Source organism: Phodopus roborovskii, unplaced genomic scaffold (genome assembly GCF_943737965.1).
Source record: "Phodopus roborovskii unplaced genomic scaffold, PHOROB, whole genome shotgun sequence".
NCBI classification, from domain to species: domain Eukaryota; kingdom Metazoa; phylum Chordata; class Mammalia; order Rodentia; family Cricetidae; genus Phodopus; species Phodopus roborovskii.
This window is the reverse complement of record NW_026126558.1, coordinates 1,673,056-1,699,756: the sequence shown is the minus strand read 5'-3', so window position 1 is coordinate 1,699,756 and position 26,701 is coordinate 1,673,056. Positions and strand designations below refer to the sequence as shown.

The 26,701-nt window shown below is 39.2% G+C and overlaps 1 protein-coding gene across 1 annotated transcript in view; it reads left to right on the top strand.

Annotated features, from left to right (window-relative positions):
• Window positions 1-26,701, top strand: part of Pard3 (par-3 family cell polarity regulator) — a 535,997-nt gene that overhangs the window by 284,382 nt on the left and 224,914 nt on the right. The window contains exons 6-12 of the mRNA XM_051201603.1: window positions 3,501-3,592; window positions 5,815-5,898; window positions 13,539-13,664; window positions 14,992-15,374; window positions 19,676-19,815; window positions 22,684-22,812; window positions 25,182-25,220. Coding sequence (XP_051057560.1) covers window positions 3,501-3,592; window positions 5,815-5,898; window positions 13,539-13,664; window positions 14,992-15,374; window positions 19,676-19,815; window positions 22,684-22,812; window positions 25,182-25,220 — 993 coding nt within the window. The remainder of the gene's footprint in view (window positions 1-3,500; window positions 3,593-5,814; window positions 5,899-13,538; window positions 13,665-14,991; window positions 15,375-19,675; window positions 19,816-22,683; window positions 22,813-25,181; window positions 25,221-26,701) is intronic.

The following is a 26,701-nucleotide window of genomic DNA, read 5'->3' as shown; positions in this document are numbered from 1 at the left end:
GGAATTTACTTTCTGTCTGAATATTTCCTTAACCGGTAATCCAAATCCAGTGTTTTCTTTTTCCACCTTCAAGGATATATATATCTATATATCTCCATTTATTTATTTTCTCATCCCAGAGGCATTTCACTATGAAAATCCTATGTGTTCAGCAAAGCATAATAAACAATAAATTTCAGGTGTTATACAAGTTTCCCAAGTGTGGATTTTTCATTTAATTGAATGGGCACTATGTTTATATTAAGCTATCTTGCAAGGCATGCAGAATTTGAAAGGATATCAGACAAGCTCACCATTACTCTATAAGATATATTTTTAGGGACTAGAGAGATTTCTCAATGTTTAAAAGCATTTGCTGCTCATGCAAGGGACCTGGGTTCAGTTCCCAGCATCCTCATGGATACTCCCAACCATCTGTAATTAATTCAAGGACATCTAATGCCTTCTTCTGGTTTCCATGGACTCCTACATACCTATGGTACACATAAACTCATGTAACACACATTCATACAAATAAAGTTTTAAGTATGTCGTATTGGTATATAATTGCCACAAAATATTTGACAAAGTGTATTAACTGTGTCTAGCTCTTAGAATATTTTTTAATTATTTTAATTATTTACCTGAACATTTCTGTGTGGGAATGTACATGACCCAAAGTGGCCAGAGGGTTCATATCTCCTGTAGCTGGAATTACATGTGGTTGTGGAGGCATCAGCTGTGCATGCTGAGAACCAAACTCAGAACCTCTGAACAAGCTGTACATGTACTTCACCATCTCTCCAGCCCCCAGTACTACTTCCTTTTGATGACACATGTAAATTGCCAAGTTCTGCAGGTACAGTTTCTAATACTGTGTTATACTGGGGCATGGAGCATCTTCAACCCCTCCTTTACAGAAAGTAGGATGTCTTTATTGTCCCCATTTTACAAAGGGCATGGAGACAAGAAAGTAGTCACTAGACCTCCCTCATCATCACCCTCATGTTTTAATATCTCAACCTAAGGTTTAAATCTCTGCATTCTTAAATAAAATAGAGGAGTGTGGACTGCTCTGGTGTCTTGCCTGGATGTTCCATAGTGGCATCCAGCTTAAATCAACAGGGTTGTTCTTAAATATTGATTATATGACAGCAGGCATTTTTTTTTTATGGTTACAGTGGGGTACACTGTTTCATTTTGCTGACAGTAATTATGACTGCACAGCTTTTAAAAAAGAGAAAAATAAATGCTATAGGAACTGATGCTGACCCATGTGAAAGGTTAGAGATGCTAATCTGTAGTTTCCTCAGCAACTGAGTGCAGGTTCATGAAAGGAAGTATTGTTACCCAAAATAACCACCATAGCCAGATGTCTTAGAGTCTTTTCAATCCCTTCAGGCCTGGGCTACCTATTGTAGGTAAATACTCTGCAAATTGCCTCTGCCTGGTGTATCTTTGTAATTGGGCATCGTTTGTGTGACTGTTTCTCTGGTGCCACATAGATGTTTGAGAAGGGGGTGCATCTTGGTGACATTTCAGTGGCAGTTAAATTATTAATGTTTCTTAAATTGAAATGTCTTTAACCTGCAAGATCTCCCCCCCCCCCCTACATCTGGCTTATAAGCAATCCTGCTGTCTCTTCACCTCCAACTCTCAATGGAGAAGCATCATTTAGGGAGTACATGTTTACATTCATAGTGCTGTTCTTAGGCAGGTTCAAGATGCTGTTAACCTTTGAGATGTATTATGTGCTGGTGCTTAAGAGAGATAGATGGCTAAGAAGTACATATTAGAGCCTCTCAAAGCACAGGAGCATCAATCTTCAAGCACCCAGCTCCTCAGCACAGGGCATGCAGGATGCACGGGCATGTCTGCCACAGCTAGAACAGCACAGTGCCCTCTGCTTCTGACTCTGCATTCTTAAGAAATGATAGGAAGGAGATGAAGTGAGAAGTTGTTTCTAGGAATGCTCTGCATTGTTTGTCTTGTTTATCATTTTGTTGACTGATGTATCTGTTGATGGCGTGTGTGCTCACATATATGCAAGTGTTCACACAGATGCCCACTCATGTGCGCGCGCATGCACGCGCGCACACACACACACACACACACAATATATGAGGAAAAATAGGAAATTTTCAGGCATGGTCATGTGCCTATCCCACCACATGAAAGGAAGAGGTAAGGGAGCCCAGAATTTAATGTCATCCTTAGCTGCAAAACAAATTTGAGGGCAGCCTGAACTATGAGATCCTGTCTCAAATAAAATAAAGTAAAAATAATGTTCTTTATTGATGGGCTCCCTTTCCCAGTGTAGATGATACAATAAATTCCTAGTGAAATAAACAAAAATAAAAAGTAGAAATGAAACATATAAAAATAAAATTATACACATACCTAAATTATTTTGTAATTATAGAAGTAGATTAATTAAGGTGTACCTAATAGCTGTCTTTAGACAACCATAGAGATTGCCAGGAGGTTGTTTGCTTCGATTAACAAGATTTTACAAAGTCTGTCACTGTTGCCAGACAGTTTTTTCAAGTTGAAATACACTTGGCTATCTGAACAATTGTATATGAAGAACAAGTCTTTTGTAAATATGTTGATTTGGTTAAGACCATTGATAACTGTCAGGCATGTTCATCATTATTCAAGTGGTCTCCAAGAGCCAAATAAGGATTTATTAGTGAATTCCTTAATGAAAAGACATTAGGCAAGAAGATAATTTCAGGTGGTCTCTTGGACAGGTTGTATTTCAATTATTTGTGCAAACAACATTTATTGCACCATTGTCTTTTGGAATACCTACATACTTAACAATATCTGTGACACAACAGTGCATTTTCAAAGGCAGTGTGCAAGTACAAGGACTGTACACATAAATGTATTTGCTTTTCTTGTCTTGGGGTCTTGCTGTGCACCACTAAATAGATAAGAGCCTTTGTCACGTTGATCCTGTGAAAGGCACAAGGTACTCAGTCAGTTGCTTAGGATTGCTATTTGGGAAACCTCCCTGGAGCAAGGATTTTAGGCTTGAATTTTTTTACCCACTAAATTCTCATTTTGACAAGCTGAGTTTATAGGTAAAGAGGGGAAGACTTTGGTACTAAAGTCTTTGGTAAGTGGTCATGGTTTATTAGCAAGCCAAATGTTTTGGTCTTCTGAGGTATTTTAGGCTGTAATGTAATGTTCAATGTAAAGATTTTGACTTCTGAATATATCGCAACACTCCAGCAATATACTTACTGTCTAAAACATACATTCAAAGAATAATGCACAAATAGCAAAATAAACAAACTCAATTATAATTCAATCCCTCTCCCAGCAGTCTGTGTTGAATTCCTGGGACAGACTCATGAGATCCTTGCTTATTTGGGAAGGTGTTCCTGTCTTGCCAACCGAGGATCCCCCCCCCCTCCGCCCCCTCCTGAGATGCAAGCCTTCTTAACAGGGTCATGGTGCTTTTCAGCTTCCTTCTTAACCCAGTATGCTTTTCTTTGTCACACTTCCTCTAGGATGAAGAGGGCACAGAAGAAGACAGCAGCCGAGTGGAGCCAGTTGGACATGCTGATACTGGCTTGGAGAATATGCCCAATTTCTCTCTCGAGTAAGTTCTTAGGATTTTGCCTCAGTCTGTACTGTGTATATGTAGTGTCATTACTGCAGCAAGTGTTCTAGAAGCATAGAGCATGTAGAATGTTTGTGCTTTGGTAAAAGCTGTGCCTGCATTGCTTCATTTTCCCCAAGAACATTGTTCTTGGTGTGGATGTTCATGTGTACCTGTCCTGGGTTTCATGCCTTGACAAAAACTACTAAATTAGATTAACATAGTATTTAATGGAAAATGTCTGTATGTTAACAGCTCTGTAAACACTATAACTGTTTTCAGATTGCTTTATCTGTCTGTCTGTTGATCATTTGTTCAAATTTGCTAAATTAAAAGAAAAATATCATATTTATTTTATTCTAAGTAGTAAGGGGGTGAAGTGTTCATTGTTCTTACACTCCCACACACATGTACACATTTCAGTTGAAGATACTTGATGGGACAATAAATGCCATAGTGTAGGAGTACAGAACATGATCTTAGCCTTTTCCTACTTCACAGCTTTGGAGTCGTGTTGTTTGGAGTTGTGTTGGATACTAGCATGTTTACAGTGGAGTCTGTTCTTAGTACCTGCCCCCAGTAGACATGAGTGGGGAGGACAGTCATGCTGATCTTTTCTTGGTGAAGACAATACTAAACAATTCAGTGTTCCCTTGGTCTTCTAAGGAAGGGTGTTATGAGCATTCACAGTGGGGTCTTGCAGGCTCAAATAGGATGGGTTTAAGGATAAGTGGCCAGCACTTGTGATATTTCTATTTAAGAGATGATTGGGGCACCATCATTTTTTTTTTTTTTTTGGAAGATAGAATGTAGAATAAAATAAGCTATTCAAATTATGCTTTTCTTCATTGAAATGCCAATGTTCAAATAGTATTAGTAGTTTAAAAACAGGAATTTATATAATGAAATGAAAAATGACTTATACATAATGTTGCTTAACATTTAGTTGTGTGGACAAATATGTTTGTTTAGAGAAGGGTCTCATTGGTTAGCCTAGGTGGGTCTCAGTCTCATAGCAGTCCTCCTACCGCAGCTTCTTGGATTCTGTGATTACTTACAGGGATAACCCACCACACCTGACTTTTATTTTAATTAGTATATGTAATTAAAATCTATGTACATGATTCTGATTCGGTTTGTTGGCTATCCCTATCATTAATTGCAGTCTCTATATAAGTGGGACATATGTTATCACCAACTACACATATAAGAAATATGTTGGTATTATATAAAAACTTTTGTGATTTTCATCAAATCTAATAGAAGTCACTTATGATTTTCCAAATTGCTTAAAATAGTTATTTAATTGAAATAATATTTTGAAATATCATTTGAAATATATACAGCCCTATGAAATTGTGTGTATATGTTGGAAAACTTTTGCGAATAAAGCAAAATTAATTATGTAGTTTAAAAATACACTTTTCTATAATTTTTATTAAATCAAGATAATACTAATAATAAAGATTCATGGAAGTGGTGTTAAGTTAATAATATCAAGTTTTGCCCATCACACTAAGTTCAGTTGTTTGGAGGCAAATTCTATGCTAGTCAACGGAATTCATTTCATAATTTTAAAGACCAGCAACAAACAGGTCAAGTATTTGGTTTTAGTGGGTACATTTAAGAGAATAAGCTTCAACAACCCCTCTCAGCTTTGGAAATGTTGACTAGATCATCATAGTGAGACAGAAGGACAATTAGCAGTCCCCTTGGGACTGTCAGCCTGTAGGCACAAAACCTTACCATTTTGGGTTATTGGGAGAATGGATGAAGTGACATGCATTGGAGCACTTTGTAACTTGTCATGTGCTGTGTATCCACAATGGCTGTATTTAGCTAACCTTAGACTTCTCAAGTTAGATGTTTGGTTGGGGAGTATTCATGAAGTTTAGATCTCTGAAGCATGAAGTCAAATTGCTCAGAAGACAATGGTCCAAGAGGACCTCTTCTGTGCCCTTTCTAATGCTGCTATCTCTGATGATTGCTCCCTCCATGCTATCAGAATAGCATTCAGGTAGGTGTACGTCAGTGCTGCCTCCATCATCATGCCTGTGTTCTTTAGTGTATACGTGTATGCCTATCGCCTGGTGGGGTTTTTGTTGTTTCTCTTTTGTTGTGTATGTCTGTGTTTTGGCAGTTTTTGTTTTGTTTTGTTTTGTTTCTGTTTTGGTTTGTTGACAGTCCATGTTCATGCTCCCTCATTCATCATTGTCTCACAGTGATATGGTAAAGCTCGTACAAGTCCCCAACGATGGAGGGCCTCTGGGAATCCATGTAGTGCCTTTCAGTGCTCGAGGCGGCAGGTAATGTATCTTGCAGGTTTTTAATTGCTCATAATGTCCACTGTTTTTTTGTGTTGACTTCATACATTCATAATGGAAAAGTTTTCAATGGGATCAGCTGCTATTTCCTTTATACATATATGTCTACAGAGTATACATAGCCTGCTCAAGGAAGTTTCTGTGCACAGGAAGGATTCGTATGTTCATATTATTTTAATAAATTCACCATTAGCACATCCTACTGCTTCCTGAACTCTGTCACAATCTGACAACTCTGCCTGGGTTTCCTAACCTGGGAGAGCTACAGCAATTATATGAACAAGAAATCATAGAATAAAAATTACCTGGAGGCAGAGACATGTAGATCTCTGTGAGTTTGAGGCCAGCCTGGTCTACAGAGCTAGTTCCAGGTAGTGAAACCATATCTGGAAAAACAAGAACAAAAACCAAAAAATTACCTGGGTATCTTAGGTGGGAATTTGTTTTAAATTTGTATTTTTTTATCTCACTTCTACAATTAGGTAAGATACTCATTTTTCCCCCCTCCCAATTCCTTAGAAAGTTGGGCAAGCTGACTTTAATCTCCAAATGCTCACGACACCAAATGTTACACTGTTATTTTCAACCTCATTACTGCAAAGAATATGATTCCTTAAAGTTTACAAATGTCAACTGAGTTTTCGTGGTTCTCCCCCACAGCCATTCAGTAAGCATTGTTTTGGATGCCTTGTTCTATTCCAATGCTGTTGGGTAATTTTGATGTCAGTACTTACTTGTTGGGCAGGTGCCTTGGTCAGATGTGGTGTTCCCTCTCCATCCTGGGGCTTAGCCCCATGTATTTGTGACTTCCCCTCTTTTTGTTCACTTTGTGATGACCTGGTGAAACACGCTTATGCTTTGTTTTTGAACTCCTTAGTCCTTTTCTTGTTTTTACTTGACTTTTTTAGGAAATATTTAGACTTGGGTTGAGGGAGTGGGATTAGCAAGTAGTCTTATACCAGTGCCAGAGAACTGAGAGACTGGGAGCATACACCAGTGACCAAAAACCCAGAGCTGTGACAAGAAGTTAGAATTGGCAAAAGGAGCCTAACTGGTGACCAAAACATAGACCGGTGACAGAGAACCTGGAACACTGGCAAGGAAACCACTCTTGACTCAGAACACAGAGCCACAGCTGAGGACCTACATCAGTTAGGAAAGCCTAGTGCAGACATTGTGAAATGAGGCTAGAGACTCAGACTCTGCATGTAGAACAGTGAGACCCCAGACCAGTGACAGGGAGCCAGCACATGTGCTAAAATTGTTGCCCTTCATGTTCTGGAAGAGGAGTATGAATTAGCACATAGCCAAATGTGGGCTGTACTAGTCTGTCTTTGAGCAGTTGTGCTGCTTTCCCATTAATTATGATAACTGCAAGTCCAAATTTATACTGTCCCTTTGCTTAAAATACAGTTTGTGGATTGACTTGCAGCTGAAAATTGAACTTATAAAATTTTTTTGAAGAACCATGAATACAGTATTTTGTAGCTCGGTATTAAATTCACCTTGAATTTTGCAGTGGTATTTTTATTCATTCCATTTTTTCTTTTTCTTTTTTTTCTTCTTTACTTTAAACTCTAGTAAAACACTAAAATATCTTTAAAGAACTTTCAGTTAAATAATTTTTTATTAAAAGTAACTTAGCTTTGTTTTCTTTTAAAACTATTTAGAAATATCTCAAAAGAAACTTGAAGTTAGAATGCATGGATCATAGCTTCCTAGTATGTATGTATCTGAAACTTCTTGTGAGCTGTAATTCATCACAAATAAGATTATTTGTGTGTGTGTGTGTGTGTGTGTGTGTGTGTGTGTGCGGGTGCGCACGTGTGTGCATGTGTGTGCACGCACACGCCAACTTTAAACCAGTATTTTTATTGCAAACATGTTACTTTCTCTCTTGTATTACACGTTTCCTACCTCACTGTGAAATGATGTTAGGAAAAATGAACAGATGACAAGCCTAAAGCAAAAAGAGAAAACAGAAATAAACCTGTCAGTAGGGTGAATTCAGAAAAATATTGCAAAGCCTATCACAGTTGGTGGTTACCATGGTGTTGAATTTGGATGCAGAAAACCCATTCAAGTAAACAAACAAATTATTGTGCAGAACTAGCAACTCTAGAGCTGAGTCATTTTTAAATCCTTGTAATTTGACTCTTAATGAGGAAAATTGTATACAGCTTTCTTGTATGAAGAACAAAGACTTTGACCCTTCATAAATCCTTTCCAGTCATCACCAATTTTCCTGTGGTAACAGGGTACAGGTTCTTGGTTCTCACTCAATGTGTGTACTGAGTGTCTTAGTTAGGGTTTCTATTGCTGCAGTGAAACACCATGACTGAAGAGATGTTGGGGAGGAAGAAATTTATTCAGTTACATGTCCACATTACTGTTAATCACCAAAGGAAGTCAGTATAGTAGTGCAAACAGGGCAGGGACCTGGAGGCAGGAGATGATACAGAGGCCATGGAGGGGAGCTGCTGGTGACTTGTTCTCCATGAATTGCTCAGCCTGCCTTTTTGTAGAACCCAGGGATGGGACCAAACTTAATGGGCTGGACCCTCCTGCATTGATCACAAATTGAGAAAATGACTCCCAGCTGGACCTTATAGAGACATTTTCTTAATTGAGGCTCTTTCATCTTTGATGACTGTAACTTGTGTCAAGTTGACATAAAACTAGCCAGGACACTGGGTCTACAATCTTTTACATGAATGTGATGCTTCCAGCTCTTTGGAGTTGGATGAACATTGACAAAAATGTGTGTTGTTGCTTAGACTCAGAGTTCCATCTCCAAGAGACTAGAGCCCCAGAAACACTTGGGAATGGTCTTTTCTGTTCTGTCAGAAATCCTGAGGAGGCCTCACATTGTGAGGTTGGTGAGTGCCAGTAACACTATATTTCTCCATCTCAAATCCTGAGAAAACATTTTCTTTGGTAAGGAAAGTAGATATTGGAAAATGAGATGAACAGGAATTTGCAGTGTAGGTGGAATGATAGCTAGGAAATCACAGCAGTATAATTATGTGATAACTTGCTATAGTTACATGGTGGGTGATCTGTGAGCTGGAAGAAAAGGAGTATCTGAATTTGAAAACTGAGGCTGAGTTGTGGTGAAGGATGGCTTTAAATGTGATGGCAGCTCATAAAGAGATCTGGGATCTCAGGCAGACTGAGCAAAGCAATAGAGCAGAAAGGGATATGTGAGGTAGAACTCATGAGGAAACCACGTGTTCTTTAATGGGAACACAGCAGCACAAATGTGCACTTTGAAATCCCCAAGAATAGTTGCCTTGAAAATTTACTCAGTCTTGAACCATTTCAAACTCAGAGCCATACCTCATTGAATAATTTCCCTAGAAAGTTTACTTTTTATAGAAGTGATAAGTATATACAATCTTTGCTGCCTTGTTTAGAATTTCAAATCTGGTTACGAATGGAGAAGGGACATTCCTCGACTGCTTCAGGTGTCCTATGTAGTGAAGGAGAACAGTCATTTAAATTTGTGAAGTTGGGTTGGAGAGAAGTTTCTAGCCACTTCGATATGGCAGCTTCATTTTTGACCTTGCTAGAACTGCTCCTTGGCAGGTTATTGTTTTTAGTAGTTGTGCCTTCATTGGCAGTGTTAAGGATGACTCATCTCCCAACTCTTCCTTGGATGACTGACTTTAGACTAGACACAGTGACAATAGGAAATTCCCACAGGATTATCTTCTCTGTGATGCCCTGTTGCTCAAATCTATGTGGATGTTTCACAAAAATCGTGAGCTGATTCCACCCAGAACTCCTTATCCATGTTCATCACTTTGAAACTCTTCACGTCTGTCATTTCATTTCCCTGCCACTGGACAAACAACTTTAAGTCACAAATGCAAATACTTTCAAGACATTCATAACAAATAACTATGACATCATTTGGTGAAATTGGGTTATTTTATATGTTTTTACTTCCAAGAACTTTCCGGAGCCATTAGTTCAAAACACTTGGTAAATAATATTGCAGGCCAAGTGTGGTGGCAGAAGTAGGAGAATCTTAGGCTGAAGGCCAGCCTGGGCTTCATGATAAGAACCTGTGAAAATTAAAAGAGTAATGACATATCCTGACCAGGGCATGATTTGACATTTTTTTCTGAGCTTCTAATGATACAGAAATATGACTATAGTATAACCTTAGGTCAATACAAAACAAGATACAAAATCATTTACCAAACTGGGGACCAGAGCTATAAAATTGTCAGACTTTGTATTTGCTTTGATGAACCTGAGAAACATGTATATTAAGAGATACCAGCCACATGCTGCAGGAATTGAAAAGACGAGACTTTTGGATGGTAGCTGCTGTGTAATCTTTGAAAGAAATAAGGGATCTGTCTTAGAGATGTTATTTTGGAAAGGTAGCAATTCTTGGAGGGCATTCCAAAGGAAGATGCTCACACAAGTGTGTTTGCTTGTTGGAGTCCTGGTACATCTATAGAGATGCTACAATGGTTTTAGCTGGCTCCAAAGTCTACCTCTATAGTACAGGTTCTGCATCTTTCCCGGTGGACATGAGTACCTAACACATGCCCATAGCATAGCACAGCCTGCTTCCAAGGGTGTTTCTTTTTTTGTTGCTAAATATTTTCTTTCATCATCTTTTCTTATGTAACTTATAATTAGATGTTTGTCAATGTTACTTCAGGAGATTTTTTTTTGTTATTATTTGTTATTATTTTATTTATTTAAGATGTAAGGCCTTGAAGTGGTTTCTAAAGACAGAATCTAGCAGTCCCACTACTAAAGGTGTGGCCATCACAGATCAAACATACACCATGGAAACAGCTGTTTACAATGTGGTCTGAAAGCATTACCAGGAACATGGCTCAGTGAGGAAAGTTGCCTACTGCTAACCTGAAACTTGAGTTCCATTGCTGGAAAGAGATCTGACTCCACAGTGTTGTCCTCTGAAAGCCATTGCATTGTAGCATGTGTACGTATGTATATACATACATAAATAAAATGCCACAGCAAGTATTTTCCTACATAATTTCATAGAGAGATAGTTTGGTGCTTAAGAGTACTTGCTCCCCTTACAGAGATCAGCACTCTGCTCTCAGTACCCATGACAGCTACTCTGTCACTCCAGCTCCAGCAATCGGACATCCTCCTGTGGGCAGAGCATGGTTTGTGGCCTGCCACTGTGAGGAGCTCTCCCAGGGACCTGGGTTAACCCTGGCTCTGTCCTCTTTATGGGTTTAGAAAACATGTGTTTTTGTAAATGTGGTAGAATAATGTCTAATTTCTGCTGTGATTTAAAGAAACTCCCCATCTTTATCTGCCTTTTTGTACAGTTCATGTGATTCGTTTGTGGTTGTGCTGGGCATCCGGCCTCACAGATGCTAGCCAGCCGTCTCCCATATTCTTTACAAGGATTCCTTTTTAATTAAAGCTTTGTTTTGCTTTGTTTTGCTTTGCTTTTTTTTTTTTTAAATTGTAAACATCCTTAGTATATGGCATTGTGTTCCATAAAAATAATTTTTATACGTGTATGTTGAACCTGATCTCCTCTTTACTAGGATGGTTATTTTAACTGAAATATCTATAAAGTTGAAACTGTCCTTCTGTGGCTGTCCACTGCGGCTGTGGCCATGTTTCAAAGTCATGTAGCATTGCTAATTCTCACTTGTAACCCTTGGGGAGCTGGCAAGGTCTTTTTGCTAGGAACCCCATTCATACTCACTGCCATGTTTGTACTGTGTCAGCGTTTATTATTGAGATAAACTGTGATCACTCCCATAGAGCTGGATGGCAGTTGTGGGAGTGGAGATTATCAAAGCAAAACTCATACTAACTCAGCCAATTTAAATGTCAATAAAACATTTGTTACTTATTTTCAGTTTTATCATTGGTTATAATTTATACTTAGAATTAAAATGTTAACATGTGCAACTGAGTTTGTTTGAATTAAGTGTATAATTAGGCTAATGAACCTTGTAAAAATGTAGTGGTGAATCCTTAATATAATCTGAGCAGTTAAATTTCTAATTATGCAACCAAAATCACACACAGCATCCAGCAGCTTGCTTTCTGAGATCTCTCTCCTCCTGTTCCTCTCTCTCTCCTCCCTTCCTTTCTCTAAAATAAGAAGGGGAAGAAAAACATTATATTAAACAGTGGCAGAAGAGTATGTTTGAGAAATATTTCAGTCTAACAAGAAAAATCTTTTTTGGGGGGCAATCCTGCGACTGATTTAAGCTCTGCCTAAAGTTCACTGGGGGGGGGTGAAGGTGCAGCAGGCCTGTTTTCACATTACCCAACCCTGCAATAATTTCTTTATAAATCTCCCCAGCTCCATTTATAATGCTCTGGGTTTCTCCTCAACCTCATGGCTCAGTGCGGCTAGCATGGGTAGCTCTGATTCTGGAACAATGCCTGCTCTGAATTTGGAATAATGCCTTCCGGAGCTAGCTTTCTTTTCCCCCCAGCTCCTTCTGATGGGTCATGGTTGCTCCCAAGGAACTCTGACAATGGCTCTCAGAAAGGAAAACATATCCTGTACCTTGACAGCCCATAGGCCCTGGAACCTTCTTAGCTCTAGTAATTCTCCAAAATAAGAACATAGGTCTTTTCATTTCAAATGCTCCAGCCAATGAGAAATGCTGTAGATTATAGCATGTGACCTCTCTGTCAGTTAGTTCATTCTTTGGAGATTGTGATTCCAGCACTGTGGATAAGCCAGTCAGTCACATCACCTTAGTCCTGGCCCTTCCTGATTCCCTGGTACCACATGTCACGGTTTCTCCTGTAGTCCCCCTCCCCATTATCTGGTAGTGTCTGCTGAAGCTTAGGTTAGTATACATCTGTTGTTCTGCCTTTCACTATGGCCAGTCATTTATAATAGTCCTAGTTTTCCACGAACTTGTGTTTTGTGTAGATCAAGCTGGGGTAGAACACAGAAGATCATCCCATCTCTGCCTCCTGAAAGCCAGGATTAAAGACATGTGCTACCATATCCAGCAAGGAGTGTGGCAGCAAATCAGTCACTTAAGGAAGAGACTTGCCATGTTTTGAAATTCCAATTATCAGATGGTTGTTGAATTCACAATTCATGTGCAAGGAAAGCTCCCTTCTCTCTCTCTCTCTCTCTCTCTCTCTCTCTCTCTCTCTCTGACTTTCTGAAAATGTGGCTCTTACCCTTCGAACATAAAGCACAGAGAGGATAGGCAGGCATTCTTTATGACCTGTGTGTGGTGTCAGAGAGTCAGGGGCAGCTTCCAGCAGCATGTCTGCTGGACTGAAGCAAGAATCCTACCAAACCATCCATAAGACTACCCCTGTTCATACTGTGATACCCACTATTACTCTCAGCAGACTCCATTGTCAGCATTTTGAAGCAGACTCAGTATGCACTTAGGTTCAGAAGGCTAATAATGGCAAGTCAGAAGTGGATTCTGATATTGATTGAAAGGGTCAATTTCTACACATAATTTAGATCATTGGGACTTCCGTCTCAGTGTTACTTGAAAATGTATCAGCAGTGCCCTAGTCCTTCTGCTTTTAAGGAAGTGTGAACACTTACCACAGAGCGAAAGAATAAGGAGGGAGAGTTGCTCCTGTAATTGTTCACATTCTTGATGTTCCAGAACTCTGGGGTTGTTAGTCAAGCGGTTGGAGAAAGGTGGTAAAGCTGAGCAAGAAAATCTTTTCCATGAGAACGACTGCATTGTGAGGATTAACGATGGAGATCTTCGAAACAGAAGATTTGAGCAGTAAGTGTGCTGGGGCAGTCCTCCCCCCTGGTGGCAGTGAGTCCTCCCCCCTGGTGGCAGTAACCTCCCCCCCACCCCTGTGGCAGTGGCAGTGAGTCTCCCCCACTGGTGGCAGTGAGTCCTCCTCCCCCCTCCCTTGTGTCAGTGAGGTCCTCCCCCTGGTCGCATAATGGGACACCTTTGGCTCAGGTGCTCTGACACATTATTGAATACTATATACCACAGGAGACAGTTTTATGCAGTCATCTAGTGTTTTAATCTAGAATTTAATCAAACTCCTGTCAGCCTTTATTTCAGAGCCCCCTCCAACCAGTTGAGCTGTTCCCAATTTGTTTTGGACCTGATTTTAGTGTTACAGTGTTGCAGGTTTCTCTGCTTTCAGGAAGTCCTTTCTGTGCTTCCCTGAGCTCTCATTTCCAGTTTTGTCCTTCACAGTGTAAATAAGAAGGAAGTCTCCTTTGAGTCACAGTACTGAGTTTTTCTTTTGAATTCTTTATTCTGACCCTTATTCAGTTAAAAATAACAACAGCAACAAAAACGTTTTAAAAGTGGATAAGTGTGAGTAGCATTCTTACATTAGATGTAAGACCTGGAGATGAGCATGAGTGGGATCTGCCTTACAGTGGGCCTTAGGGCTCCTCAACAGCTAGGATCCAGACTGGGTAGGTAGTAGTGGATATACATCATTAGGTTCTGTTTGCAGGAAATAGTTTTTGTGAGAATTTTGCAACAAATTTGAACCAGTTTTTATGATAAGTGATGAGTGGTTAGTTGCCTTCTATATTTCCAAAAGTATACTATTGAGTATTTATTTCTTTAAAAATTCTATGGTCCCTTAGTGAGAAAGCACTTTATGCTGTTACTGATTTCATGGCACAATTCTGTGCAGGGGTATCCAACCTATTGACATTGTGAGATGTCCTTGCCATCTACAAATGTATTGGACTGCATTCATAAATCTCTTGGATGTACAAGGCTGAAAGACTTCAGGTTGGGCACACCTAGGTGAAGAAAAATCTATATATGTTTTCTGTCAGCATTAAACTATAATAAATGTGTTAGCACGTAATCATTATTGATGATTTACAGTGGAGGGCACTGTATTTTATCTTCAGTCATAGATAGGTTTAGCATTTTTGTTTACAGAATGAGAAATGTATATTTGGAGAGACTGTTCTGCTTTTATCAGAGCTTATAAACGTGGTTCATAAATGGTTCCAACAGTCTGTTGGTTCTTGTTGCTTAATTAGTATACTTAATCAAGCTCATGTTATCTTCTGCTCTGCTAGCCTTCATTTGCTAATCTTCCATTCTTTGTCAAATCCAGAGCACAACATATGTTCCGCCAAGCCATGCGTACACGTGTCATTTGGTTCCACGTGGTCCCTGCAGCAAACAAGGAGCAATATGAACAACTCTCCCAGCGAGAGAAGAACAACTATTCCCCTAGCCGCTTCAGCCCTGACAGCCACTGTGTGGACAACAGGAGTGTGGCCAGCACCGTGCCTCATGCCTTGCCCAGAGCACCCAGACTGAATCACCCGCCTGAGCAGCTGGATGCTCACCCCCGACTACCTCATAGTGCTCATGCCTCCACTAAACCACCCACAGCCCCAGCTTTGGCTCCACAGAATGTGCTTAGCACCAATGTGGGCAGTGTATACAACACTAAAAAAGTAGGCAAGAGGCTCAACATCCAACTTAAGAAAGGTAGGATGCCCTCACTGTCAGATGGGGCTTCTTTTAAGATAAGCTACCAGCCCAAGAGACTCCCTCGAGTCCTGAGGTGGGGGAGGTGTGCTCTTCTGTTGTATTTGTCTGTTAAGTGTCTCAGTGCTCAGAATAAAGCCCAGGGCTCTCTGTTTGCTTGCCAGTCATTCTGCCCCATCCTTATCTGTACCCTGTCAAAATTAGAATGGAGGTTTCGGTGGTAAAGAGCTTACTGCATATGCACATGGACCTGAGTTCAGATTTCCAGCATATACATCAAAGCCAGGCATGTTTTCTGTGGATCCTGGTGGCTCTCTTCGTGACCAGCCCAAGTCTAGACAAATTGACAAGCTGCAGGTTCAGTATGACACCAACTGAGGAAGACACTTCAAAGTAACCTGGCCAGCACATTCACACACACACATCATATGGGTACTTGCACACATATGTACATACATGTGAACGCAAAAGAAATGAATTGAAAATGTACAAGTCCAAAGTAAGTTATAGCACATGTGTTATTCCTTGGTATATATATATTTTATATATACATAAAAATAAAAGCAGGTTACAGGTTTTCTTTCAATATCTAGAACAGTAATAGAGGTCTGACTGTCTTGATTGGCAACCACACCACATACTAAGCAGGAAATTAGAGGTTTCTATAGCCTCATCATGGGAAGGGGCACCCATTTTTGAGTCATAATTGCTAAGAAGCCCAGAATTGTGTTTGCTTTTCCTTCTCCAGTATATAACTTCATTTCCTTGAAGGTGACCGATAATTTGTGATGGGTGCTACTAAGTCTTCTCCACCCTTACTAATGTATTTCTGCACCCCCTTCCTATAGATGGCAGTTCCATGTACATAGAGAACACACTTGTAGTTGATCTCCTGCACTATGCAGCGTGATGGCCACACTTGACCTTCAGATAGCCAATGGTGGTCTGTCAAGGACAAGATACACTTGCCCTTCTTTATATTCTTTTACCTAAGTGTTTGAAAATCATGCCTTTCAAATTATGGCTTTATTTTAAAAATGCCTTCCTGAGTTCAATCAGCTCCAACAGTGGCTGAAGAGCCGTCCAGAATGAAATACCTTTGCCCAGCAGCTGCAGAAGGCAAATCCTTGCATAGTGGCTTTCATATCATGACATTCATTGTTCTCCTTGCCATTGAGGCAGCCTTTATAAGGCTGTGGGCCTGCACCTGCTGATTTCTTTCGATTCTTTCATTGAACTTTCTGTGAACTATGGTTTCTGATTATTGACTTTTAAGCTGCATCTACTTGATTGGCATAAGCAGGACTTGACAGTGTGCTTCTACACTTTGCAAGCTGTATGGGAAGCCCTCTGTTTCTTGTCTGTTGCTGGTTAGGGGAAGATCCAATTCCCATTCTTCTTTCCCCACTGAAGTGACAGCCTTTGGTTTTTTACCAAAAATATGTCAAACACCACAATTAGTGTTACACGAAGAATAACAATCCCACTCAGGTTCCTTCTACAAAGACACAGTATTTTACTTGACCGATGTTCTACTAATGTTACTTCTTAAACAGTGTTATTTATAATATTATTCTTCTCTTTATACCGAGGGAAGAACATTCATTTAATTAGCTGCAGTTTTGCCCAAGTAATAGGCATGGCAAATTATGATGTAACATGAACTTATTCATGAAGTGTCACTTGATATCAAAAGAACCACTATTTTTGATTATGGGAACTAGTAGTTTTGCTTTAGTATTATTTAGAAAGGTAGAATTCTGTTTATTTACCTAATTCAGCAAGTCTAATCTTCATAAAAACAAACAAACAAACAAACAAAAAACTAGAAGTGGTTTTCTTTTAAATATTTCTCTAACTTTTGGTACTCTAAATGACATGGAGTCCCTTAGATTTGTATTGATTTCAGTTAACTAGCAGTGAGACTCTCCAGCAAAAGCACCTGCTGCCTCTACAGCAGCGCCTACAGATGTTACAGATGTTTTACCTAAATGGATTGTGTTGACCATACTTAAGAAGGATGAGAATGTTGATTGTCTTTGATTAGGAGTGAATACAGATGTGGTGATAATGATTGCACAAAAATTAAAAATTTCCTCATAGCTGAAAGATAATATTTTTACCAGTTCTTATAATGTTGAATGTTTTTGTTTTTTTGTTTTTTTAAGAAGTCCATTATAAGTATAGTGCGATCATGTTAAACATATGTTCATCTCTAAGTGGTATTAATTTACAAGCCTGACACAATGCTTGGTACTAAAACGAGAAGCCTCTTGGATCATAACTTGCCGAAATAATTTTGGAATTGTGTCACATAAGGCTATAGAACAGCAAAGCACTAACTCGCTTGCTTCGATAATTATGATTTCTTAATATTTATTACCATTCTGGCATTCCCAAATCCCCTGCTCTTTTGTAGAAATTAGCTTTTTAATAAAGTCAGAGGAGAAGGTCAATAATCTGTTTCAATCAGAGCAAAATATTTTTTTTTTTTTTTTTGTTGGCTTCACCAAATGAAAATTGACGTCTATTTATCTTTCCTTTAAAGGTCATTGCCTGAACTTCTGGCTTATAGATTTAGGGGTTATTGCCAATAATTTAATAGAATTGTGGTTCATATAATAGTCCATCTTTGTAGTTTGTACAGATTAATATTGCAAAGGAGAATAATTTAGGATTCTTTCTTAATAGATGTTATTGCAAGTCATTAGAGTTTCATGAAGGCACAGAGACATATGGGACAGCCTCAGAAGAATAATTAGTAAAATTCATATAGACAGCCTGCCAGTCAAGGCTTCAGTACAGACAGCAGCAGAAACTAAGTCAGTCTGGAAGTGGCTTTCTGTTGGGTATAGATGTGTGTTTTGTTTGAACCTGAGATTATTTATGGCATGTTTGTTATCAGGAATTACTGAGCATTCCTTTCTTCTCCTTTCTGTTCAACGCATATTTGGTCTACCTGTCTTGGTTTTCTCGTGTGTTACATTTTTTTTATTTATATTTATATGAGCCTCTTGTCGTGCTGACATACTCTTCACTGTGCACCTTGTGGTCTTCTATATCCTCACAATAACCATGCATTTACCGTCACATTAACTGAAATGTAGCCTAGGAAGTAGAAGTAAATGAACTCAAATAGAAATTGCTCATTAGAGGTGTTATAAAATTCTATGACTCAGTAGAAATTTGTCAGACTCTTCACACTGCACCTTGGTATAATTTTATTCATTACTTTGTGGTTCTGATTGGGTATAACTCCTTTCCAAACATACTGATCTAAGAAGATTGTTTGTTAAGAGTAAGGTGAATGAAGAAAGTGACGTATTGATATCCCAGTAATCCTGGTACCTTTAAACATGATCCAGTGACCCTAGCGTTCGGTAGTCCTGATTTCCAGCTATACTCTTCCCTGAATTATCTGCCCTGTAGTGTGTGTGTGGGGGGGGGGGGTGTAGAGCCTCACATGGGATGATTTCAGTTACTTGGAAGAGAACTTAACAATGGTAATCAACGTAGTTCAGTATGGAAGTTGGTTACTGTTCTCAGAGTGTGAGGAAGGTTGGTTACTGAAACTATTACTGGTTTCACTGTCCCCTCCCTGAAAATTTTCTTCTCCATTTCTCCTGCCTTGAGCTCTAGGTCTGGGGACAATTATTACTAATACTTGATTTTTGAAGTTTCATGGAATTTGTTAGGTGTTTTGCCTCATGTATGTCTGCCCACCACATGAGTGCTGTGCCTATGGAGGCCAGAAAAGAGTGTTGAATCCTCTGGCACTAGAGTGGTTATGAGCCACCATAGTGTGCTGGGAATCAAACCCAAGTCTTTTGCAAGGAGAGCAAATGTTCTTAACCACTAAGCAATCTCTCTAGACCCCAAAGGTTTTTATAACTTTTAACAGAAGTGTTTATTCATGATTTGTTCAAGTAGAGCTGTCAAGACCATTTGTTACCCAAAGAATTAAAGTTGACATATGAGGAGTTCATCACCTTGCATCTGTCCTTGATAAGACCCCCAAAAGACATTAATGATCTCTAGAACTAAACAATATAAATCTTCCAAATTAGTCTATTTGAAAACTTTATTGAAATTTTTAAAGCATTAAAAGAAATGTAGGCCATTGCATATTATAAAATGTAAAGCTAACATAAAAAATTAGCTAGTCCTTTGTGTGTGATACACATACACACACACACACACACACACACACACACACACAGAGAGAGAGAGAGAGAGAGTGAGAGGGTGAGAGAGTTCACAATACACAGCAGCACTTACAGATGTTTCTATTTCTGGTTTAGGTACAGAAGGACTGGGGTTCAGCATCACTTCCCGAGATGTTACTATAGGTGGCTCAGCTCCAATTTATGTCAAGAACATCCTTCCTCGAGGGGCCGCCATTCAGGATGGCAGACTCAAGGCAGGAGACCGTCTCATAGAGGTGAGTGGCTTCTAGGCAAAGGCTTCTGGCTTCCCTGAAAAATTCCTTTCTTCAGGGGTTAGTTTGAAATCATTTCATAAAATATGAAATTCTGTATTTAAGTGGAAATGTTACACCAGAAAACTGTTTTACTTTATATTTCCCCATGTTATTTGATGAGGAATTACCATTCTGTCTAGATTATTTATAAATATTTAGCTATACAGATATTTGGTTTATGAGGTCAGGGGGCATCTTTTGGCATTATGTATGTGCATACATCTGTGACTGTGAATTTAGACAGCTTAATATTTAGTGTGTGACAGCTTAGGCAAGTCAACTACTTAGATATCAGAACCAAGACAGATAAAGTAAATGTGAATGTGTCTCAAAAGGAAGGCAAAAAAAGGCTAGTGTGGCCACCTAGACCATGAACTGAGGCATAACATCTAATGTTAACAGAAAGAGAAACAAACTTTAGAAATTTCCTTTTGATGCTTAGGGTTTAATGACCCTGGTATTTGAGGTCATTGTGGAAAAGCACACCTATTCATAATCTCAGATGTGGGAAGTTGTATGTATATAAAAAATGAGGGACCGACTCAGTCAGAATTTAACACTTTTTTTGTAAGTGTTTTCTTCTCAAAAACAAACCTGTATTTTAATTTTTACTCATTTATTTTTCATTGGTATTAAAAGAAGAAGCCCAAGTCCGTATGAATCCTAGGCAATTCCTTCTCTACTGAGCTGTGACTCTGAGCCCTGAGCCACAAACCCTCAACTGAGCCATACCCAAGTGCCCTCATTGGAGAATTCTAGGCAAGAGTTTCCCACTGAGCCATGTCCATTGATGTGCCATGCCCCTCATCATTGAATGGTGTTTGCACTCCCAACCACAGCCCCCACGTATGGGCCTACCATCTGGCCCCTCCTTGTCCCTTCTTCTAAGCAGAAATCATGCTTCATTGTTTATTCTTCAAATTTGGATAAAATGAACTTTTATTACCACGCCTTCTCCCATGTAGGTTTGATCCCTCTGGGTTGAACTTTCTAAAGGGCTTGAGTAGTAGCAGAGCTAAGAAACTACTTCCTTTTTATTATTATTATTATTTTTTAAATATCTTTAATTTAGAATTTCCCCCTTAAATCTTATACCATGCCCGTGTACCCTCCACATACAATAACATGTTTCAAACGACACTATTAACGAGAAGAATTCACTCCCAAATTGTATATAGGGGACTGTTTCTAGAAAACTCTATTCTCTCTCAGTTGTAAATTGAGCAGCTGTAGGCAAGTCAGCAGTTATGGCTTCTTTTATTTCATAAGTCTTAGTTGGCTTCTAAGTTCAAAAAGAGAAAAGTTTGTCCTTCCATTTCCCTTTTCTTGTCCTCCCCCTTTTCTGGCTGTGTTTCTGTCTCTGCCTGACTCTCTGTGTCTGAGCTTGGGGTGAACTCAGGGCCTTACATGCAGGGATTATCTGTCTTTGCTTGTGTGCCTGCCTCCTTGCTCCTCTCCATCACCTACTTTTCTGCTGCCCTCCTCCCTTCCCTCCTTCCTGAAGATAATCACTGTCTTTGCACCTGTTTAGTCAGCAATGGCTTTACTTTCGTTGGATCATGAACACCTTGTTTTCGTCTCCGAGAAGTGGTAGCACTCTGTACCCTGCCTTGCTTCTGAGTCAGGGTTAGTGCTTATACCTGCCATGTGTGTCTCAGTTCTGAAACTTGTTTTGTGTGTTTCAAACCTAATGTGGCAGTGTCCATGGTGTTCTATGTACAAGTCAGTACACAACCTCCCTTAGCATCTGGGTCATAAAAGGAATAATAAACAGAAAAAGTTTCACATTATTAGTGCTCTCCTTACTGTCTGCAAACTTTTTGTTGGTCCAAACTGTTGTCAGTTCGCTAGCATCCCTGAATTAGAGGATATGAAGCTCTGTCAAGAGTGTTTTAGCAAAAAAAAAAAAAAAAAAAAAAAAAAAGGCTAGGTTTTAAAGTATACCTTAACTCCAGTGGAGTTTTAATATTAAAATTTAAGTAATATACTTATTTGTCTTATAATATTTGACTCATGTAGAGAGAACAATGCATAATGTTTTTAAAAATGAACCTTGTTAATTTTGTGATGATGTATACGTGCAACCCTGGCATTTGGGAGCAGGAGGATTGTGAATCAAGGCTTCCTCAACTATGTAGTAACTTCAACCTGTGTTATGTACTTAGCCAAACCATACCTCTTAAAAATAAATACATAATAAAAATAAGGACATCTTTCCTTGAAACTAACTTTATGATTCCCATGAATGAAAAATGGTAAGATTTCTTTAGAAATGTGTTCTTCCAAAGTTCTGCCTGTGTGAATTCTCTTATCTATTGAGAAAAACTAAGATGAAACATTTTTCCCCCCTCAAACTGATATTATTTTTTCAGTAAATCTTTTTTGGTGTTTGTAAAACATTTATTCTTCATTTTCACTGAAACTTAAAGCATTTATACTAAAATATTGGTGCTGTATTCTTCTTCTAAAAACAGCACCTCTTTGGCTCTTGGAAAATCTGTTTTGCACAAGGCCATGCAAGAATTCAATTCTCATATTGACTTGACTTCACAGTTGCTGTCTGTTTATGGCATGCTGCCTGTTAAGGCTGCCGGTTATAGCTTCTGGTTTATGGGTGAACACTAAAGGATTTATTACCTCCTCACCGACTTCTGGCTGTGTGGTTGACTTTTATGAGCCACCAAAGCTTCCCTGATTACCTGGTCATGACCAAATTTTGCATGGAAAGAATCTCACTTAGTAACACATGCCCTCAGTTCTGGATCTCTGGCTTTTCTTCCATGGCCTGTCCGGTCTGGGTTGTTACTAAACATTTTCTCTTTGTTTTAGGTCAATGGAGTAGATTTAGCAGGCAAGTCCCAGGAGGAAGTTGTTTCCCTATTGAGAAGCACCAAGATGGAGGGGACCGTGAGCCTTCTAATCTTTCGCCAGGAAGATGTTTTCCACCCGAGGGAACTGGTGTGTAATCATAGGGCAGATGGAATACTTCTCATGCACATGAATCAGTGATCTAGGCTACCTACTTAGTGGTGAATGTTTATGGAGACTTGTCCTGAGGAGTTCCTATAGTTTTTATTTTATTCATGCAGAGCTCAATGCAAACATCCTTAACTACACCAGGTTTAGCAATAGATGCCTCAACTATGAGTGGATGAGTGTTTAATAAATAGCTTGTAGGGAGGGTTTCCAGGAAATTTTGTGTTTATAACTGTGCATTCCCAGCTAGACTGATTTGAACCACAAGATGTCAATTATTTCATAACTGTCACCTCAAAGGCTATAGTTGAAATACTGACATCTCTTCCTCTCATGTAACAAATTCTCAGGTTTCTGATTTTCATAGTAAATACAGCTTCCTGTTTGGTGAATGGGGAAGCTTATAAAATAGTTGTTATGAACATCAAAAGATGTAAGAGGCAAGGCTGTCACAATCGCAAGTGTAAGTGACCTTATTTGGCAAAACAAAAATAATGACATTGTTTATAGCTCACCTTTGCCTTCTAGACTGACATCTACTAGGCAGAGATAGTGAAATAGTTTAGTCAGAATAAGATGTATAGAGAACTGCAGTTCTGAATACTCTTCTGGGAAAAAAATTGTTATTTTTATTATTTATATGTAAAGTATAAAAATTTATAAAGTGACTCATTTAGGAACTTCATCTTCATCTTTTAATGTGCTTAGAAGGTTATTTTGGCTCAAACACATTTGGCATCTTAAATATTCCAAAGCAGATTTGACCTGAGCCATCTCAGAGTGTTAGATATCTCCTTCAGCTAGCTAGCTGCTGGCTTTGTGTAGCCATGACAAGTGACAAGGTTCAGGAGTATAGTTCCCAAATCTGTCATCTAGATCTGATTTTCTTAAGTTATGCAAGTGTGATGCATCATGGTTGATACATTCTCTATAAAAATTAGTTATTTAAATAGCTATTAAAATAAAGCTAAGTTCCAATCATGGATATTCAGTCCCTTGGTTACACACAGACCTGGAAGTCTTCCATGATTTTGTGGGGCTTTAAGACTGTGATAGGGTGAGAAATGAACACTTGTGTTTTAGATTTATTTAGAATAAATTATGAAAACTTCGTCATAGTTAACAAATGTTTAATGCATTATTTCCCAATTTAAATTCAGTTTTCCATTTCTTCCACTCATCCAATTTTGTGTTTAAGATGCCACCTGATCCTGAATCTGGGATGTCTCCGTTCGATTGTAAATGAGCTTTCCCCGCAGCACCAGCCTCCCCTGGGCAGGCAGGAAGCTCAGGCTCTGCCTGGCACTCTGAGGCTGCCTGTTGGTCTTACCCACGTGCCAGGCTGCAGCACTGTTTCTCGGCAGTCTCACAGGGGAGCAAGTGCCAGCCTGAGGTTATGCAGGTTCTTCTGGGCCAATTCGGATCTCCCCGGCTTCTGTTTCTCCCGTCTGCTGCTCTTGCTCCCCCTCCCCCTTGGTTATTTAATTTATTGCTTGTGAGCTTTTCATTAAGGAAGGGGCCAGTAGGCTGTCAGTCTGTTACATGTGCTGCAGCTGCTTTTTGAGACTTAAAGTAATAACATTCTGAAAAGTCAAAGGGAGTGTTTAAAAATAATTCTTAACTCCAATTAATGCAACTCTCAGTGTTTGGGGTGTGTCCGTTTCAGTTCTGTGGGTCTTAATCGAAATACTGTTGCATTAGTGCTTGTGTTTTGTTAAAAATTAAATCAACGAAATACCAGCCTTTCGTGTTCTATGTTCTGTGAGAAGAATTATGCTTGTTCCCTGTGGAACACCTTCAGGTATCATGTTGTATTTCTCACTGTAGTACTTACTACTTTTATTTTTGAGCTGTCAGATGGACCTGTACTTTCAGACTGGGGTTTGGTTGTGGAGGTTGGCAAACATGTTTAGAGATAGCAGCATCTTTAGAAACAGTTTATGAGGTTTCTTTTCCTGTATATAAGCTCATGTGAATGAGCCGGTGAAATATGTGTCTCAGACCTCGCACAGTCTGGAAGACAGTCGTATGTCAGCCATCTTATTATGAGCCTTCATGTATAGTTATAGATTTTATCATCATCATCACCATTATCATTTCTTTTGTTGTTTTTCAAGACAGGGTTTCTCTGTGTAGCCCTGGCTTTCCTGGAACTTACTCAGTAGACCAGGCTGGCCTCTGACTCAGGGATCTACTTTTCTCTGCCTCCCCAGTGCTGGGATTAAAGGTACTTACCACCACCAACCTGCTTAGTTTATGGCACTGAAAGCAACCTGATCTTCTTTAATAAAATATTGTATCCCTGGTGGTTGATGATGAAAATATTCATGGTTTTTCTTTAATTATTCTAGAATGCTGAACCCAGCCAGATGCAGATTCCAAAAGAAACGGTAAGAAACTTATCTTTAGAGATGTTGCAAAGATAAATAGCTCACTTGCTAATTCAATATGATATTATTTGTCCTTTCTCTTTACCAAGGTGATCTATTATTAAAATAACTTTTATTTACTTCCATATTGGTGGAGGGACCTGAAATGGGAACTTGTCAAACAAGCATAAAAAGGGAGATGTCAGAATTATTTTCTACTCCTTTATATAATATGGTGAGATTAAGAAGAGTATAATATAAAGTATAACCTTGGTGATGGATCAGTAATTAGGATAAGTGTTGTTGTTATAATAAAGGGAGCGGGGGTAAGTCAGGGATGCTGTACTTAAGTTGCATCTCAGCCATGTCTGTTTTTAGAAGACTAACCCTAATTCACAGTGAGAATTAAGGGTATGCTGAATTCTGGCCTGCACCAAACCACATACTGTCTATAGTAGGCGATGGGTTGGTCTCTGTGATGATATGCTACATGGTGGATGAGAGGTGATTTAATAATAGCAGTTAATAGCCTAAAGTCAAGACCTTTGCACGCCAAGTAAAAGGAATAAAAATATTCCCTATCTCAGCTGAGTATGGTTGTTCATGCCTTTAATCCCAGCAGGGGAGCTGGGGCAGATGGATCTCTGTGAGTTCAGCCTGGTCTACAGGCTACCAGGACAGCTATGTAGTGACGTTGTCTCAAAGAAAAAGAAGAAAAAAGAAATTAAGTTAACAAAACAATATTCACACTGGGTACTACTATTTGTTTTCAAAATTTGTACCCAAATAAGTAAACCAAATCCTCAGAACATAAGGTTTCAGTAACACGATTAATAGTTGATTTTTGAAAATATAGATATATAAGCAAGCAACTTCAATCATAGAATGCTACTTTCAAACATTTCATCATTTAAAAACTGAAAGGCATAAAAGACCCCAGAGCAGAGTCTGTAAGCAGCATCAAGAATGTGACAACATCCATGATTACAGTGTGGAAAGAGCCACAGCCTTGACTTTTTGATTGTAGATTAACTCAGCCATGACAACCAGTGAAAGCCACAGTGGCCTTAAACATCAGGCTGTTAGTGAGAGAGGACAGACCAGGAGATCACTCTATTTGAAAAGACAGACACTGTGGCAAAGAAAATGGAAAGCTTTGTGACTTGGGCCAGTGGGGATTACCGATGCACAGGCAAGCAGGCCACCGAATGCCAAGGAGCAAGTCTGGAAACATAAATTTTGTACAGGTGTACAGATATGTTATTTTGGGTCACCCTACTCAGACACCCCTTGAGGGAGGGTGTGAGAAGTGGCAACACCAAAGACTCAGGCATTGGGAGTCAATGAGTAGCAGAACATGCTGCAGACTAGTTTATGAAGGACATTAGAGCTGCCTTTATAACCCCTCCCAAGGTCTCATTGGCTCAGGCCACCGACTGTGCTGCATTGTCCTTTCCTCATTGGTGTCTCTGCTCAGGTCTTCATCAGCAGTCTCTGGGTGT